Source organism: Diospyros lotus, chromosome 11 (assembly GCF_014633365.1).
Source record: "Diospyros lotus cultivar Yz01 chromosome 11, ASM1463336v1, whole genome shotgun sequence".
NCBI classification, from domain to species: domain Eukaryota; kingdom Viridiplantae; phylum Streptophyta; class Magnoliopsida; order Ericales; family Ebenaceae; genus Diospyros; species Diospyros lotus.
Window position 1 is genome coordinate 30,376,523 of NC_068348.1, and position 16,113 is coordinate 30,392,635.

General features: G+C 40.6%; 2 protein-coding genes across 5 annotated transcripts in view; both read left to right on the forward strand.

Moving 5' to 3' along the window:
- LOC127813240 (carbon catabolite repressor protein 4 homolog 6) overlaps positions 1-16,113 on the forward strand; it is a 44,805-nt gene that overhangs the window by 1,939 nt on the left and 26,753 nt on the right. The gene's annotated exons all lie outside the window — the stretch shown is intronic.
- Positions 3,695-5,568, forward strand: LOC127813241 (uncharacterized). Its single transcript, XM_052354118.1, has 3 exons — positions 3,695-4,430; positions 4,511-4,629; positions 4,720-5,568. The coding sequence occupies exons 1-3, from the start codon at positions 3,695-3,697 to the stop codon at positions 5,203-5,205; spliced, it is 1,341 nt and encodes a 446-aa protein (XP_052210078.1). The 3' UTR covers positions 5,206-5,568.

Genomic DNA, 16,113 nt, shown 5'->3' on the forward strand with positions numbered 1-16,113 from the left:
ACGGAACAGATCGCAGGAAGCAATTTGGGACACAATAAAGAGTGGAGTGAATAACGAAGTCGATTCGTTCTGGTGGTGCGATTGGAGTCAATCCATTCGGGAGACTGTGCTAAGGGCGACTTGGCTAATTGATTCCGACAGTCGGTGTTCGGATCTCCGCAGGCGCAACAGGGGGCGACTCTGTTGGGATTCCCACACTACTCGGACGGTGATTGGGTGAGCGATTTTTCTAGGCTGATGTGAGGCGATATTCGCTTGGGAATTTGGGGCACTCCTGTCCGAGTTGAGATTCCGGTGAGGTTGATTAGGATTTGAAGGAGACGTAGGAGGAGCGGCCTCCGGCTAAGACGTTGGTAACTTGTTCGACCTTGAAAACGAGCAAGGTAGGTTGTTCCAACTGATCCTTGGTGGAATTCCTTAGTCACGACTAACAACGAGCAATGATTTTCGTTGGTGATTTGGAGCAACTACTGAGAGGAAGACGACCATTGATTCTCGTGGTTAGATTCTGATTGTGATTTTCGACTGAGAGTTAGATGCTTTAGGAGACTCCAGCAGGCCATCAAGTCGTTGTAACTGTCAACTTCTTTTGTTCCCAAAATAGGCTGGAATTTGAAGCGAAACAACACCTGAAATTTGCCACCTCTTGGATCAATTTTAGAGGTGACTAGGTAAGGCAGTTACAGAAGAGAAGTGCTGAGGATCCAGGATGGACAGTGCTCTGAATTCTTGGCTTGTGTCTCGTTCTGCTAGTGAAAGTTTTGCCAAGGCAGACAGTGTGCACATGAGGCCATGGGAGACTCAATTGCAACAGAATAAGGCTGCATTTTTAGTAGGGTTGTAACGACCTGCTCCCACTTACGGGCGCCACCGGTAAATAATCGATCGGATTACTCACCCAACGAACCACAACGAAAAGGTTGGACTATGTTTCAATAGGAAACACCCTAGGTGGGAACTAGGCTTCGTCCTTCCCTTCGCTCCACTCAGGAATCGATCCCAGCTCAAACCAGAAACACAGCGGTTCGAGACCCAAAACCCGAGTGAGTTTCACCTCTCTTCAGCTCGCCTCATAGCAAGCCAAAGGTGACCCAGGCACAAGCTAGCATAACAAACGCTTTACTGAGTATTGGGGATTTATGAAAACATACCTTGCTGGTCTTTACTCAGTCCGAAACTTGGCTTCACCAACTACGCCACATACAACAAGCAATCTCACAATTATCTATCACACTATGATGGTTACAACAATTAGATACGTCTAACGCTCAACAATACATGCATTCACTCACAAGGGTATATACAAGAGATAATAAAATACACAATTTGGGCAACACCGCTAGTTGCCACAACAGCCTCCCGGCACCATCCCTGCTTGCATCTGGACTTGCATCATCTACAACATGAGGTAAAACCTCATGAGTCATAAAGACTCAGTAAGGGTGCAATGCATGTAAATATGAATATAACCATGATTATGTATACCAAATGTATGCAAATGGGGCTAGGCCTATTTATTCTCACAACCCACCAAGGTTTGAGGCATCAACCTATCAGCCCCCACCACACTAGTCCTCCATATGGCCATAGGTCTACTAGATCTCACATCACGCAAGTGTTAACTACTACATGCGCATAGTTATCAAAGGCGCGCCTAGGCGCGAGGCGCCTTAAGGCGCCAGTTTGGCGCCTCGCCTTGGCCAAGGCGAGGCGATTTTGGCGAGGCCCTCGCCTCGCGCGCCTAGGCGCTGGGGCGTGAGGCGCGCCTAGGCGTGCCTCATGAAACTGAGGTTTTCTACTTAAATCTTGCAGTCCAATCGCGCTTGCCTCTCCTCCCGACTGCATCCAGCCGCACTTGCCTCTCCTCTCCAGCTCGCTGCTCGCTCCTCACTTCTCTCGACTATAGCATCTACCGTGCTTGCCTCTCCTCCCAACTCGCTGCTCGCTGGCCCTCGCTGCTCGCTCGCCCTCGCCCGATCTTCCATTCTTCCTCTTCCTCTCTAGCCCTAGCCGCCCGGCCGCGCCTGCCTCCTCTCTTCCTCTTCTCTCCAGCTCGCCCTAGCCCGATCTTCTTCTTCCTCTCCTCTCCAGCTGCGACCCCCTCCTCTCTTTCTCTCCAGCCCCAACCCGATCCTCCTCTTCCTCTCTGCCGCGCCTGCCTCCTCTCTTCCTCTCTTCTCCAGCTCGCTGCTTGCTCAATCTTCCTCTCCAGTCTCCAGCCGCGCCCTTTCTTCTATTCTCCTCTGCTGAGTCTGCCCATACCACGGTCTTCTCCTCTCTTCCTCGCCTCTTCTCATCTGCTCTTGAGCTCTTCAAGTTGAAGCTGCTAAGGGCCTAAAGCTGCCGCCGCCGCTGCCCACATCTTCTCCTATATTCATAATTTCATATTGTAAGTTCTTTAGTTGTATTTTATTTGTTTATTTCTTGCATTTTTGCTTAATTTATTTTGCTGGCAGCTGGTTGCTGAAATTTGCTTTTAAGTCTTTATAATTTATTTCTATAATTAGGAGAATTTTGATGAAATTGGAACTGTGTTGCAACAGCCCAATAAATGTCGTCAACCACTTCCAAAACGGACCCGGCATGGAATTATTTTGAAGCTGATCCTAATGATAGAAATACCACCACATGTAAATTTTGTCGTAAAGTAACAAAAGGTGGTATATTTCGGGTGAAACAACATCTTGTGGGCGGTTTTAGGAATACTAAAGCTTGTCCAAAATGTCCTCCATCAGTAAAAGAAGAGATTGGAGAGTACATGCAAAAGAAGAAAAATAACAGGGATGAGCGAAATATAGCATCGTTAGATGATGATATTCAATTTGGTGAAGGGTATGATGATGATGATGATGATGAGCCGCTGCCTCAAAGTAGAAAAAGACCCAATGTATCTACCGGAAGTGAAAGCGGTACTGGTAGTATTGGTAGTGTTAAAGGGCCAACACAAAAAGGTCCACTTGATGTTTTTCTTAAAGACCCAGAAGTTAATGTGTTGAAAAGCAAGGGCAAAGGAAAGCAAACAAGGTTGGGTGAGCATGATTTTGCAAAAAAAGAGTTAAGAGCCCGAGTTTGTAGAAGCTTTGCACGATGGATGTATGATGCAGGCATTCCATTCAATGCAGTGACATATGACAGTTTTAAAGTATTTATAGAAGCAGTTGGTCAGTATGGTCCGGGTGTGAAGCCGCCTAGTTACCATGAAGTCAGGATTCCCCTTCTCAAACAAGAGGTGGAAGCCACTCGTGAAATGATGAAAGATCATGAAGAGGCGTGGGCCAAATATGGATGTTCCATTTTGTCAGATGGCTGGAAAGACAAGAGGGAAAGGACATTGATTAACTTTTTAGTCAATTCTCCTAAAGGAAGTATGTTCTTGGAGTCTGTTGATGGTTCTAACTATTCAAAGACTGGGGAAAAGATGTTTCAATTATTAAGTAAATGTGTGGAAAAGATTGGAGTAAGAAATGTGGTGCAAGTGGTCACCGATAGTGCTTCAAACAATGTTTTAGCAGGTATGAAATTCATTTTTGTAATTTGTATTATGTTTATAAATAGAACAATTTGAATATTCATTAGATATTTATTATTTACTAATATCTTGTTAATTTCACTCTAAATAATAACAAGAAGATTTTTGGAGGCAAAATATCCTACGTTGTTTTGGACACCATGTGCAGCGCACTGTTTGGATTTAATGTTGGAAGATATTTTCAAGTTACCTAATATGAAGAAGACATTTGAGAGAGCTGTTATGGTGAATAGCTATATCTATATTCGTTCGGGTCTAGTAAACATGCTTAGAAGGTTTACTGACAAGAAAGAGTTGTTGAGGCCTGCAAAAACACAGTTTGCAACTGCCTTTATCACTTTGGGCAGAATGCATAGTCTGAAAAGCAACCTTAGAAGGATGTTTACCTCCGAGGAGTGGATGACAAGCAAGTGGGTAAAAGAAGCGGGGGCTAAAAAGGTTGTAGAAGTGATTTTGATGCCTTCATTTTGGAACAATGTTGTATTTGCTTTAAAGGTGGCTGGTCCATTGGTGCATGTATTGCGCTTAGTGGATGGTGAGAAGAAGCCTGCTATGGGATACATATATGAGGCCATGGATAGGGCCAAAGAAGCGATTGCTAACTCTTTTAATGGGGATGAAAAGAAGTATGCACTCATTTTTCAGATTATTGATAATCGATGGGATGTTCAGCTTCATCGCCCTTTGCACGCAGCTGGTTGGTACTTGAACCCAGAATATTTCTACAAGGCTGAACGTATAGATCCAGAGATCATGACTGGCTTATATGAATGCATTAGAAAGTTAAATCCAGATATAAAGGTTCAAGACCAAATTGATGCTAAGCTTTCGATGTATAACAATGCAGATGGGTTCTTTGGAAACTATATGGCTATTAGAAAGAGAGCTGAGAAATCACCAGGTACACATATATATATTACATTATATATATAATCATTCTAGATAATAGATAATAACTAACCCATGAATTTTATTGGACAGCTGAATGGTGGGCTTCATATGGAATGTCAACACCCACGTTGCAAAAATTTGCAATTAAAATTCTTAGCTTGACTTGTAGTTCATCTGGGTGTGAACGTAATTGGAGTGTGTTTGAAAATGTAAGTGCATTGTACATATACACTTACAATTTTTATTAGTAGTTGGTTTGTTTCATGTAACTTAGTATGTTTTTGCATAAATTGTTGCAGCTTCATACTAAACGGAGAAACAGGCTTGATCAACTTCGTTTAAACGACTTGGTGTTTGTGAAATACAATAGAGCATTGAGGCGTCGATATCAAATGCGTGATACCATTGACCCTATCATATTGACCGACATTGATGAAAGCAATGAATGGTTGACTGGAAAACTTGATGAGGAGAATGATAAAGATGATGAAACTGTTTTTCCAGATGACATTGGGGATGGGTTGACATGGAGTAATGTTGCTGCAGCTGCAGGAGTTGGAGAGCTTAGTTATCAATTTAGAACTAAACAAACTCGATCACAATTGGGATCAACTTCTGTTTCGACTTCAAAGCGGCGAGTAACTCAAGAGATTGAAGAGGAGGAAAGTGAGGCAGGGACCGAAGATGATGAAGACTTGAGTGATGAAGAAGAAGATGAAGGGGTGATTGAAGGGGATGATGAAGATATTGACCTTGATGTTGATGATCTCCTTGATGATGATTGATTAAAAAACTTTTTTATATTGATTGTGGACTTGTAGTGTTTATGTATTTGTTTAGAACTTTGCATTATAATTGGTACTTGGTAAAGTTTAAGACTTTAAGTTTGAACTTTGATGATGTTTCTAGTTTAGAATTTGCATGATGAATGAATTAACTTTGATGTTGTTAGTTTATAGAATTTGAAGATAATGAATCATGAATGATATGAATGTGTTATTATTGATAATTTGATAGTTGTTTATGATTTTACAAGATTTTGAGTTTTTTTCCTAAAAGGTGCGCCTCGCTTCGCAAAGGCGCACCTCGCCTCGTGCGCCTCGCTCCTCAGGCTCCAGGACCTTTTGCGCCTCGCGCCTTTCAGAACTATGTACATGCAAATGCAACATAAAAACATTATCAAACATATTTACCAACTTACAAGGCCACCTTCACATGGGGCTATCCCTTACCTGGATTGAAGCTTCATCCCTGCCTTGGGCGAGAACGTCAGCCCGGACTCTGAGCTCTTCTAGGATATCACCGCCTTCCCAGACGAACCTATATGCAAACACACACAAACCCAACTCCATTAACGTCTGGCATTAAACCAATGCCCTCAACTTAGCCACACATCGCAAAACTCATCCAACAACAACTTCCAATCAACCCCATCGAGGGTTCAATCCAATCAATACGACACAATTCATTATCTCACATAATGAAATTATTTTTGAAAAGAATTAAATTAATTACCTCGACTAATCTGGAGAAGAAGTTCGATCAAATGCCTACACCGACGTTGCCTCCCAAGCTGCCATTTGTGCCCAAAATCTCATTTTCGAGCTTCCGACACGCTCCTCAAGCCCCAATTTAATTTCCAGAACTTTCTCCCATTTTTCTGGAATTTTTCGGAATTTTCCTCCATTTTCCAAATTTTATTTTATTTATTTTCTTTTCTTTTTCTTCCTTCTTCCCTTTTCTTCTTTTCGGCAAGTTTGATTCAATGTTTTCGCTGCTAGGGTTTCTTAACGCCTCTTGGGCAATTAGGTGTAAACCTACCGTGTTATTTGAGATGAGGAGGCGTTATAGTGGTATTAGAGCGGGTTTATCATGGTTTTAAATAAGATATGATTTGACTGACATTGAGGTTTTTGGTGTGTAACAAGATATGGATCCCCACGACATAGAAAACCAACGCCAAAGGGCTATTACAGGATGGTGGACTGCAATACTTCAAGGACATGTCATGCAACCTACTGATGCTCTAGGAACCTTTCTTGACATAGTTGTTCCCATCATACAGGAAGTTCCATCAAGCCCTGCACTCTCGTATATAGTAGAGCTCCAGATAGGTTACTTGGTATCCATGCTGACCCTAGTTATGCAGGGACTGGCGCATGAGCTTTTGGAGCAAGCTATTTATCCTAACCTCGAGACCTTTGCAGACCATTTGCGTGAGGCGGAGCAAAACCAAGGGATTGAAGATATGCCGATAAATGCGGATAATCTTGTGGATTTTCCTGAAGAGAGAGAACTCATGCCGCCCACTGCATCAGAATCTGAGGAAGAGTAGTCTACCTAGAGTTAGAAAATTTTGTGGGTTGTAGATATGTATAATAGAGGTCTAATCGGATATGCTGTAATATACTAATGATGGTAGGATAGACATAACACTTATCCCTTACTTGCGGGAATTTTGGGTTGTATAACGGATAGTCTAATATAAGTATAAAATATGATAGTCTAATATAAGTACTGTGTAAATGGATATGCACTGAGTATGTAGATCCTTTGGGATTTTAGACAAGATTAGATGAAAGAAAATAGGTTTTAAGAAGGATAGAATTTGAGAAAGACCTTGTAGATCCTTGGAAGATGCAGGTATTTGAGGACCTAGGGAAAGGTAGTTTGTGAAAAGCAGTTGATCTAACCGTAAGGGTGGTGTTGTTTTCTTTGAGAATTTTAGTAGCTTCAATTATGATTTGCATAAGATAAGTTTAATTACTTTGTTGTATGGGTTCAATTATAAACTTTGTGGATGTTTCAGATGATTAGCAAACTAGCTCAACTGTACATAAAGGAAATTGTCAGACTACATGGAGTACCAGTCAGCATTGTCTCTGACAGAGATCCAAGATTTACCTCTCGGTTTTGGAGAAGCTTGCAAGAGCGACTGGGAACACACTTGCAGATGAGCACGGCATATCATCCACAAACAGATGGCCAGTCGGAACGAACCATCCAAACCTTGGAAGACATGCTGAGAGCATGTGTAATTGACTTCTCAAAAGGATGGGAAGAACACTTGCCTTTAATTGAGTTCGCATATAATAATAGTTTCCATAGAAGTGTCGAAATGGCCCCCTACGAAGCTCTCTACGGTCGAAAATGTAGAACTCCTCTGTGCTGGACGAAAGTAGGAGAAGGGCAAATAACAGGACCTGAAATTGTGCAACAGACAAATGAGAGAATCAAGATAATCCGAGAACGAATCAGAATGGCTCAGAGTAGACAAAAGTCTTATGCGGACCATCGGAGAAGGGACTTAGAGTTTCAACAAGGCAATAAAGTATATTTGAAGGTCATACCCTCTCAAGTAATATCCCAAGGAAAGAAGAAAGGGAAGTTGAGCCCTAGATACATTGGGCCATATGAGATCTTGGGATCACATATTTGAACCCATACAACAAAGTAACTAAACTTGTCTTATGCAAATCATAATTGAAGCTATTAAAATTCTCAAAGAAAACACCACCACCCTTACGGTTAGATCAACTGCTTTTCACAAACTATCTTTCCCTAGGTCCTCAAATACCTGCATCTTCTAAGGATCTACAAGGTCTTTCTCAAATTATATCCTTCTTAACACCCATTTTCTTCCATCTAATCTTGTCTAAAATCCCAAAGGGTCTAAATACTCTGTGCATGTCCATTTACACAGTACTTATATTAGACCATCATATTTTATACTACTACCAACTCATTACATCCTTGTTAGACACTGTTACTTATGCCATCCGAATTCGCTATACTATCCGTTATATAACCCAAAATTCCCGCAAGTAAGGGATAAGTGTTATGCCTATCCTACCATCATTAGTATATTACAGCATATCCGATTAGACCTCTATTATACATATCTACAACCCACAAAATTTTCTAACTCTAGGTAGACTACTCTTCCTCAGATTCTGATGCAGTGGGAGGCATGAGTTCCCTCTCTTCAGGAAAATCCACAAGATCATCCGCGTCTATCGGCATATCTCCAATCCCTTGGTTTTGCTCCGCTTCACGCAAATGGTCTGCAAAGGTCTCGAGGTTAGGGTAAATAGCTTGCTCCAAAAGCTCATGCACTAGTCCCTGCATAACTGGGGTCAGTATGGATACCAAGTAACCTATCTGGAGCTCTACTATATATGGGAGTGCTGGGCCTGGTGGAACTTCCTGTATGATGGAAACAACTATGTCAAGAAAGGTTCCTAGAGCATCAGCAGGCTGCATGACATGTCCTTGAAGTATTGCAGTCCACCATCCTGTAATAGCCCTTTGGCATTGGTTTTCTATGTCGTGGGGATCCATATCTTGTTGCACACCAAAAACCTCAATGTCAATCAAATCATATCTTATTTAAAACCATAATAATCCTCGCTCTGATACCACTGTAACGCCTCTTCATCTCAAATAACATGGTAGGTTTACACCTAATTGCTCAAGAGGAGTTAGGAAACCCTAGCAGCGAAAACATTGGATCGAACCTACCGAAATATTTGTAGGGTTCCCATACAAGCTAAATATGCACAAACCTTTCGTTAAGATAAGTCTAGCATAACAAAAAGAGGTACAATCTTCAAATAATTACAACACTTTTGAAATAAAATTACATAAAACTACAAAATAGTATTAAAACTTTCACAGATTCATTCTCATTTGCCTCCCTCGCTTCCTTAGCTCCTGGTACACCAAACATGCCTGGACCACGGAACGTTCCAGGGGCATCAACCCAAGTTAGATTATATGAATCTAAGTGAGATGGTTTCAGGAAGAGAGTAGTTCATGTATGGAAATGCAAGTATGCAAAAATGAAACCCCTTTTGTGGAAGCCATGTCAGGGTGTTGCAATCACCCCCGCGCACGCCATGCTCACCTCAAAACACGCATATGTGACTCCAAGAGCCACTCATGGCGGCCACTAGCTTGCCACAAACAACCACATGTCATGAAGTGATAAGATAAGTAAAGTTTCATGCCAAACAAAGGAAGTAAGTGAGTATGTCCACATATAACACAAATGATTATCAATATGAAGCACAAATGATGTAGAAAACCACTCACACTTGCTGTAATTCTTGCCGGTTCACCGATTCTACGAATTTAAGCCCGATTAAGCTACAGTTTCATACAGTTCGGGTTACCAAACCAAAATATTTTTACATAAATATTTTTACATAGGATCATAGGAAATGATTTAAGAAGTATAACCCAAAAAATTTAAGAGAATGAAGCCCAACCACGCGCCCTCACGCGCCACCAGAAGGGTGGCCACGCGCAGTTGCGGCAGGCGCGTGCGTTACACGCGCCGACTCCCTAGTTCTTACGGATTTTGCTTTCGATGTTTAAAACGGCTATAACTTTTTTATTTTAACTCTGATTCGCTTTCCGTTTGAACCTACAGATTCCCCTTTCAGTATACTACGATTCTACGGAATGAAAAATGGCTTACCTTTTTGGTTTCTCTTCTGATTTGGCGATTTCCCAATTTGGTCTCTCTATTTTGGCTTCCTTTCCTTGGATCCTTCTTTCCTTTGCTTTTCTCTCCTACTTTTTCACTCTACGTGGCCCTCCTTTCTGCCCTTTTTATAGTCCTTCATCCTCAAAGTCTCAAGATCACACTTAGCTCTTAAGTTAACTATTTTTCTACCCTAGTAATGATGGCTAGCTTTGAAATTTCTCCACTTGATTCTTCCTTTCTTTGAAAGCCTTTCATTTTTCCAATCCCATGCTTCCAATTGCCCTTCACGTGGCCTTCAAGACAACCTTTCTTATCCACTTTTCTTGGTGAGCCAATATAATTCTTCCAAGTTTTATTCACTTTTGACTTTAAGGGTGAGTAATTATTATTATCACAAAGCTTTAAGACTTTTAGGGTTAACTCTCAAATCCCAATTTTCCAACTCAAGATTTCTTAAATAAGCATTTATCATTGCAAATATTCTTATTGTTTGAGACAAATTATCTTTTGATATTTGCATTTGAGTCCTTAAAACCATTTTCATTTACACTTAAATCCAAAACTTCCATTAAAACATTTTATTGCATCATTCAACCTCTACATTAAATTTTTGGGGTATTACATCCTCCCCCCTTAAAATAAATTTCATCCCCGAAATTTCCTTAAGTCTCCATAAAGTCAAATAGGTTTGGATAATTTTGTCGAATTTCTTCTTCCCTTTCCCAAGTAGCTTCCTCAATGTTGTGATGTCTCCATAGGACTTTCACCAGCGGTATCGTCTTGTTCCTTTGTATCCAAAATTTCAACTGGTTCTTCAGGATAGGTTAAATCTTCTCGTAGCTCAATAACCTCTACAGGAATCTTCTGAGTAGGGTCAAGCTCGTGCTTCCGAAGTTGAGAGACATGGAAGACATTATGTGACCTGCTCCTCTTCTTCTTCTTCCCCACGCCATGCTTGCGTGCGCACCAGCAGCCACCCGCCGCCGCCGCCTGCAACACCATCGTCGATAGCCCCAGCTTCGCCGCACATAGCGGCCACCATCGCAACCTGCACCTCCCCTGCTCGCACAACGCTGCCATGGCCGAGCTCCGCTGCTACAGGCCGCAGCTGCCTCCTCGCTGCTGTTGCGTCGCCGACCTCCACCGTGGCCATCGGCCTTGCTGGACTGCCATTGGAGCCTCTTCAAGCTCCCGAAACCGCTGCTTCAATCGTCGGCCATGGCAACTTCTACCTTGGCCAATCTTCACTCTCCCTTGCAATGCGCTCTCTCTCTCTCACAGTCTCCTTTTCTCTCGCGCGCGATGCCACTCTCTGCCATGCTCTCTCTTACTTTGCTTTTCTCGGCTATCTCAAATTTGCAAAGAAATATACACTAGGAAGCTTCCTCGCACACATGCGAATATATATATATATACTAATTACATATAAACCCTCCATAAATCTCATAATTCCACTTGAGGAATTAATAATTGCACTTGTGGATTTTATAATTACACTTGGGCCCTCTATGGTTTTTTTTAATAAATTACCATCAAGCTTCACAATTCCTTAATTTTCTAAAAATTAATTATCGGTATTTACTCGAAAATGCCGATTTTGTCCCTGCGCCTGCACGGAACCTTTATTCCACCCGAAAACACTTAAGGGTTGCCTTATTCGCAAAATCGGATCACCCCTAGGGTTCCCTCAGCTTCCCGGAGATCCCCACAACCATTCGGTATTGGCTCCCATTCAGGCTTATACATAATTTATTCCGAAAATTATTCCCGATTGAACTGCTTCCAGCATCATTAACTTCGTCTCGAGACGCTCACCAGTCCCTTGCCCTCTTCCCTGGACATCCAAGTCCCGAGGCATTCCCTGCCGCCAATACGGCAATTTTATTAATTAATTTTTCGAGATTGACTCTTGGGCTTCCCGGACCACCCGAGATCTTTTCAAAATAACCAAAATTTATTTATTTTCAATACCATGTAATACTGGGTATTACAAGGGTGTCCTACTCGTGAAGCTTGGGTAGGCAATGCATACATGAAGCAGAATGATTCACTTACAGCTGGAATGGAGCCTCAAGGGCAGCCAAAGAAGGTTGCATTTTCAGTTGGCAGCAACAGGGAACAGGAGAAGGAGATCAGCTAAGTTGACAAGGAAACAAGAAGTGTAATACATGAAGAGTGCAAGTAATTCAGTTGAATGTTCCACGAGAAGTTTCAGGAGTTTGCAATGATACTGATTAAGAAGTATTATTACAACTTTGCAGTGGAATATTTCGATAATTATCACAGAAGTTTTAACAAGGAGGAATTCCTTGGAATGGAGCAGCCGAAGGATGGCTGCAATATTGGGAGTAATTTTGGTGATGAAAAGCACTATCTAAAGGGAAGTTGTAACAATCCGGTGGCTAGAACAACAAGTACGAAGGAACAATCAGATTCGTTGGGAAAAGTAGTTCTCGATGAGGATGTTTCAGATGATAATGACGAGAATCAAAAACAAGAGATGATTGAGGCAATCAATCAGATGACAGGAATGACAAAAGGCCACAAGGAATTGTTGGAATTGGGGATGAATTATGCAGCAGCGCTTGAGCAGTTTGAAGAAAAAATAAGACCGCAAGATGCACCTATTGAAAGGCTGCAAGAGGAAAATGGGGTAGCATTTGATGAAGTGACCGAGGAAGCCAAGGCTAAGTCTTTACCTCTGTTGACTAGTGCAGGGATTGAAGGATTGGAGGGTGTCCAAGATCAGAATTCTATAAGATAAGGAATGGGTGGTGGAGTTCCTAATGGTAAGGTTCCATTACCTATGGTTTTGGATAATGTTGAGGATTCCTTAGCTAATGATAAAGCGAAGACAACACCAGCAAGAGGAAATCTCGTTGATCCTAAATGGTGTCACCATGTTTCTGTTGAGAGTTTGGCCGAAAAGAACAAAGCTGCTGTTGCTTTGTTTGTTGTTGCTACAGGTGGCCGATTAGAATTTCTGTCACCCTTGTTGAAGGGAGGATTGAAGACCAGAATTAATGTGGCAGCCCAACAGGTTGTAAGTGGTGCCATGCAAGGAATTAATGGTACAGTGTTTGCTTATGGTGTTACTAGCAGCGGGAAGACTCATACCATTCATGGAAAGCAAAAGTCACCTAGGATCATTCTATTGGCTGTGAAGGATATCTTCAAAATTTCTCCATCTAAGCTGTGGAAGAAAAGGGAAAAAAACAAAGGGAGCATAATGGAAGCTATGAAGGTTTGGCATGTCTTGGGGACAAGACATGTTTCAAGACGGGGAAATTGTCATGTCCTTAGGAGGATTAGAAGGGTAATATTGTGATAGGGATATAATAAAGGGGTAATATTGTAATAGGCTTATATTAGTTTGTTAGGAGATATTTGGTTGTTTGTTCGGAACATATGGGTGCTGTTAGAAATTAGTTAAGGAGCTAGCTAAAGCCTATAAAAAGGCCCATTGTAAGAGGAGAGGGCATGCTGATTTTGATATTGAATTCTCAATTATCTTCCAAGATTTCTCTCTAATCTCTCTCTTGTTCTTATGCTATTCTCTCTCCATTCTCTCTAATTTTCCCCCATTCTTCTTCAATTTCCCCTCTATACATTCTGTTCTTGACCTTAAATGAATCAGATCCTTCCAATTTCCATTCTAGTCCTAGGCTAAACCCTAGAATCATGACACAAGGATTGCATATTGGGAACATATGAGAGTGCCCTTGTTACGACCCTAGGGTTTGGCTAGGGTTTAGGAAGTTAATCGGTAAGAGCACGGGAAAGAAAGAGTAGAAGGGAGGGAGAGAAAGAACAAAACATAAAGAATAGAGGGAGAAGAGAGAAAGCTGAGGGAGAGCTAGGAGAATTTAAACTACTACAGCCTATTTATAGGCTTACAATTGAAGGTGCTAGCGGTTATAACAGAAATACAATGGAAAGGGAAACATGAAATATGTATGACTATTGTATCCTTGGGAATTCCTTGGGGTCGTGACAGCCCTTTCTCTCTATCTATCCAAATATGGAAAGGTGGAGGGTTTTAGTGGCCCCTCCAGTTTAGAGTTGGAGCCTCACAATCAATAGCTAATATGCTTTTCTGCATGTCTCTCTTTGTTGACAGTTTAGTTCTTGCTGTCATGGGCATAGAGCAATTGCTACAATGTCCAAACTGGGTGGTGGAAATCTACTGCAGCTTTAGTACCATGAAAGAGCCTATACTTTGATAAAATAAAGATTAATCCTCTCCCTTTCAACATCAAAGAAAAAATCAAAAATAAATTTGTCTTCTCCTTCAAAATCTCAATCAAGAAATCCTCCTCTCCTGCTTCACATATTGGGGTGCGCCATTCTTTAGGGATGAAAAGCAATTTTGAACTCGAATACCCAGGAAGACACTGTGTTCTTATTTTTTGAAAGTACTTTCAAGATCCAATCTAGTGGGATGAGACAGTGCTTGCAGCAACTAAAACATGTGGCTGTGAATACTTCATGTTCATATCCCTCCTTGTCAACAATCAACCCAAAAGCAAAGGACATTTCCCTCTGGGGTGGGGAAATCATTTTCAGAATAGCTGACCAAAAAGCTATGGAACTTGGGTTTGAGTCTTTTCTCTAGATGGAACAGTCATATATTCTATTTATGCTATTTTTAATACTCTTCATAATGGACAATATAACCTTTTTGTTTGTTCTTGGCTTTATTGTTAAGTTTATTAACAAAAGTTTTCTTTAAATTTTGTCGTGAAAGCACTAAAACATAATCTCTTGATGGGAATTTAAAAAAAAAAAAAAGGAAGTCACAGCATAGAACACTGTGTTCTTTTTTTTCTTTCCATATTATCAATGCTAAGAAATGACAGATAGAAACAGCTACCATGCATAGGCAAGTTATTGACTTAATAATCTCAGTCTTACACAGTTGAAATGTAACTCCTAAATGAAGTGCTGCCTTGGTTTATCATATGCATGGTACAAGAACAACAATTAGAGGAAAGATGGCTGGTCTATGTTGACCTGAAAAATGTAGAGAGTATCAGTGCAAAGAGTTGTGAGTGATGAATGGATGCTTAAAAAGCAACCTAGCAATCCCAAGTCCCCAAAATGGTTGGCAAGGGATCATCTAATTTTGAGATTTGGATGCTCTGAGATTTGGTGCTTGCTTTTGTTGTTAGTTTTCATGTGTTCATTTTGTAGTTTTATTTTCATATTTTTCTGTTCAGTTTTCATTTTTGTTAGAAAAAAGAATATTGAACATGTTATTTGATAAATAGTTTTATGTTTATTTTATATAATGATTAAATATGTATAATAATTCGCTTAATAAAATTATAAATATAATTCCAAACACAATAAAATAACTTTAGAAATAGCATAGAATATATTATGAGTTTTAAATTAATAAATAATCGAATATAATCAAAACATTACCATAAATTTTAATGCAATATAATGTGTTACAATTTACATCAAGCACCCAAATAGATTACTTCCTCGTGAAACAAGAGGATCGGGTATATTGTAGGGATCGTAAGGTGATATCGGGAAAGTGTTTGACTACTCAACATAGACTTCTAGTACTTGACGTCCAAGTAAGAAATTGGAAGAGAAAAAATCACATAAAACAAAATCCAAGAATTAGGTGGTGGGATTTAAAAGGGGAGAAACAACTAATCTTCAAAGAAAAATTAAGGGGTAGAAGAGAATGGAATGGAGAAGGACAAACAAACCAAATGTGGAGAGAAATGGCTAATGCCCCGAGAAGCACAGCAAAGGTAGTGATTGGAGAGACAAATGGTAGAGCCCCTAACCTTGAGGAGTCTTGGTGGTGGAATGAAGAAGTACAATTGAAAATTAAAAATAAGAAAAATTGCTATAAGGCTGTATATCAGTGCAACAATGAAGAAAATCAAAAAAACTACAAAGAATAAAAAAATGCAGCAAAAAAAGCTGTTAGTGAATGAAAGTCAAAAGCATACGAGAATCTATATAAACGACTTGATACAAAAGATGGAGAAATGGATATATATAAATTAGCTAAAGCAAGAGAAAAAAAAACAAGGGATTTAAATCAAGTAAAATGCATAAAAGATGAAAATCAAAATGTATTAGTGAATGAGGGAGCGATTAAGGAGAGATGGAAGGAGTATTTCACAAAATTATTCAATGATGATGGCGACACAAGAGTTAGGTTGGGACATCTTAG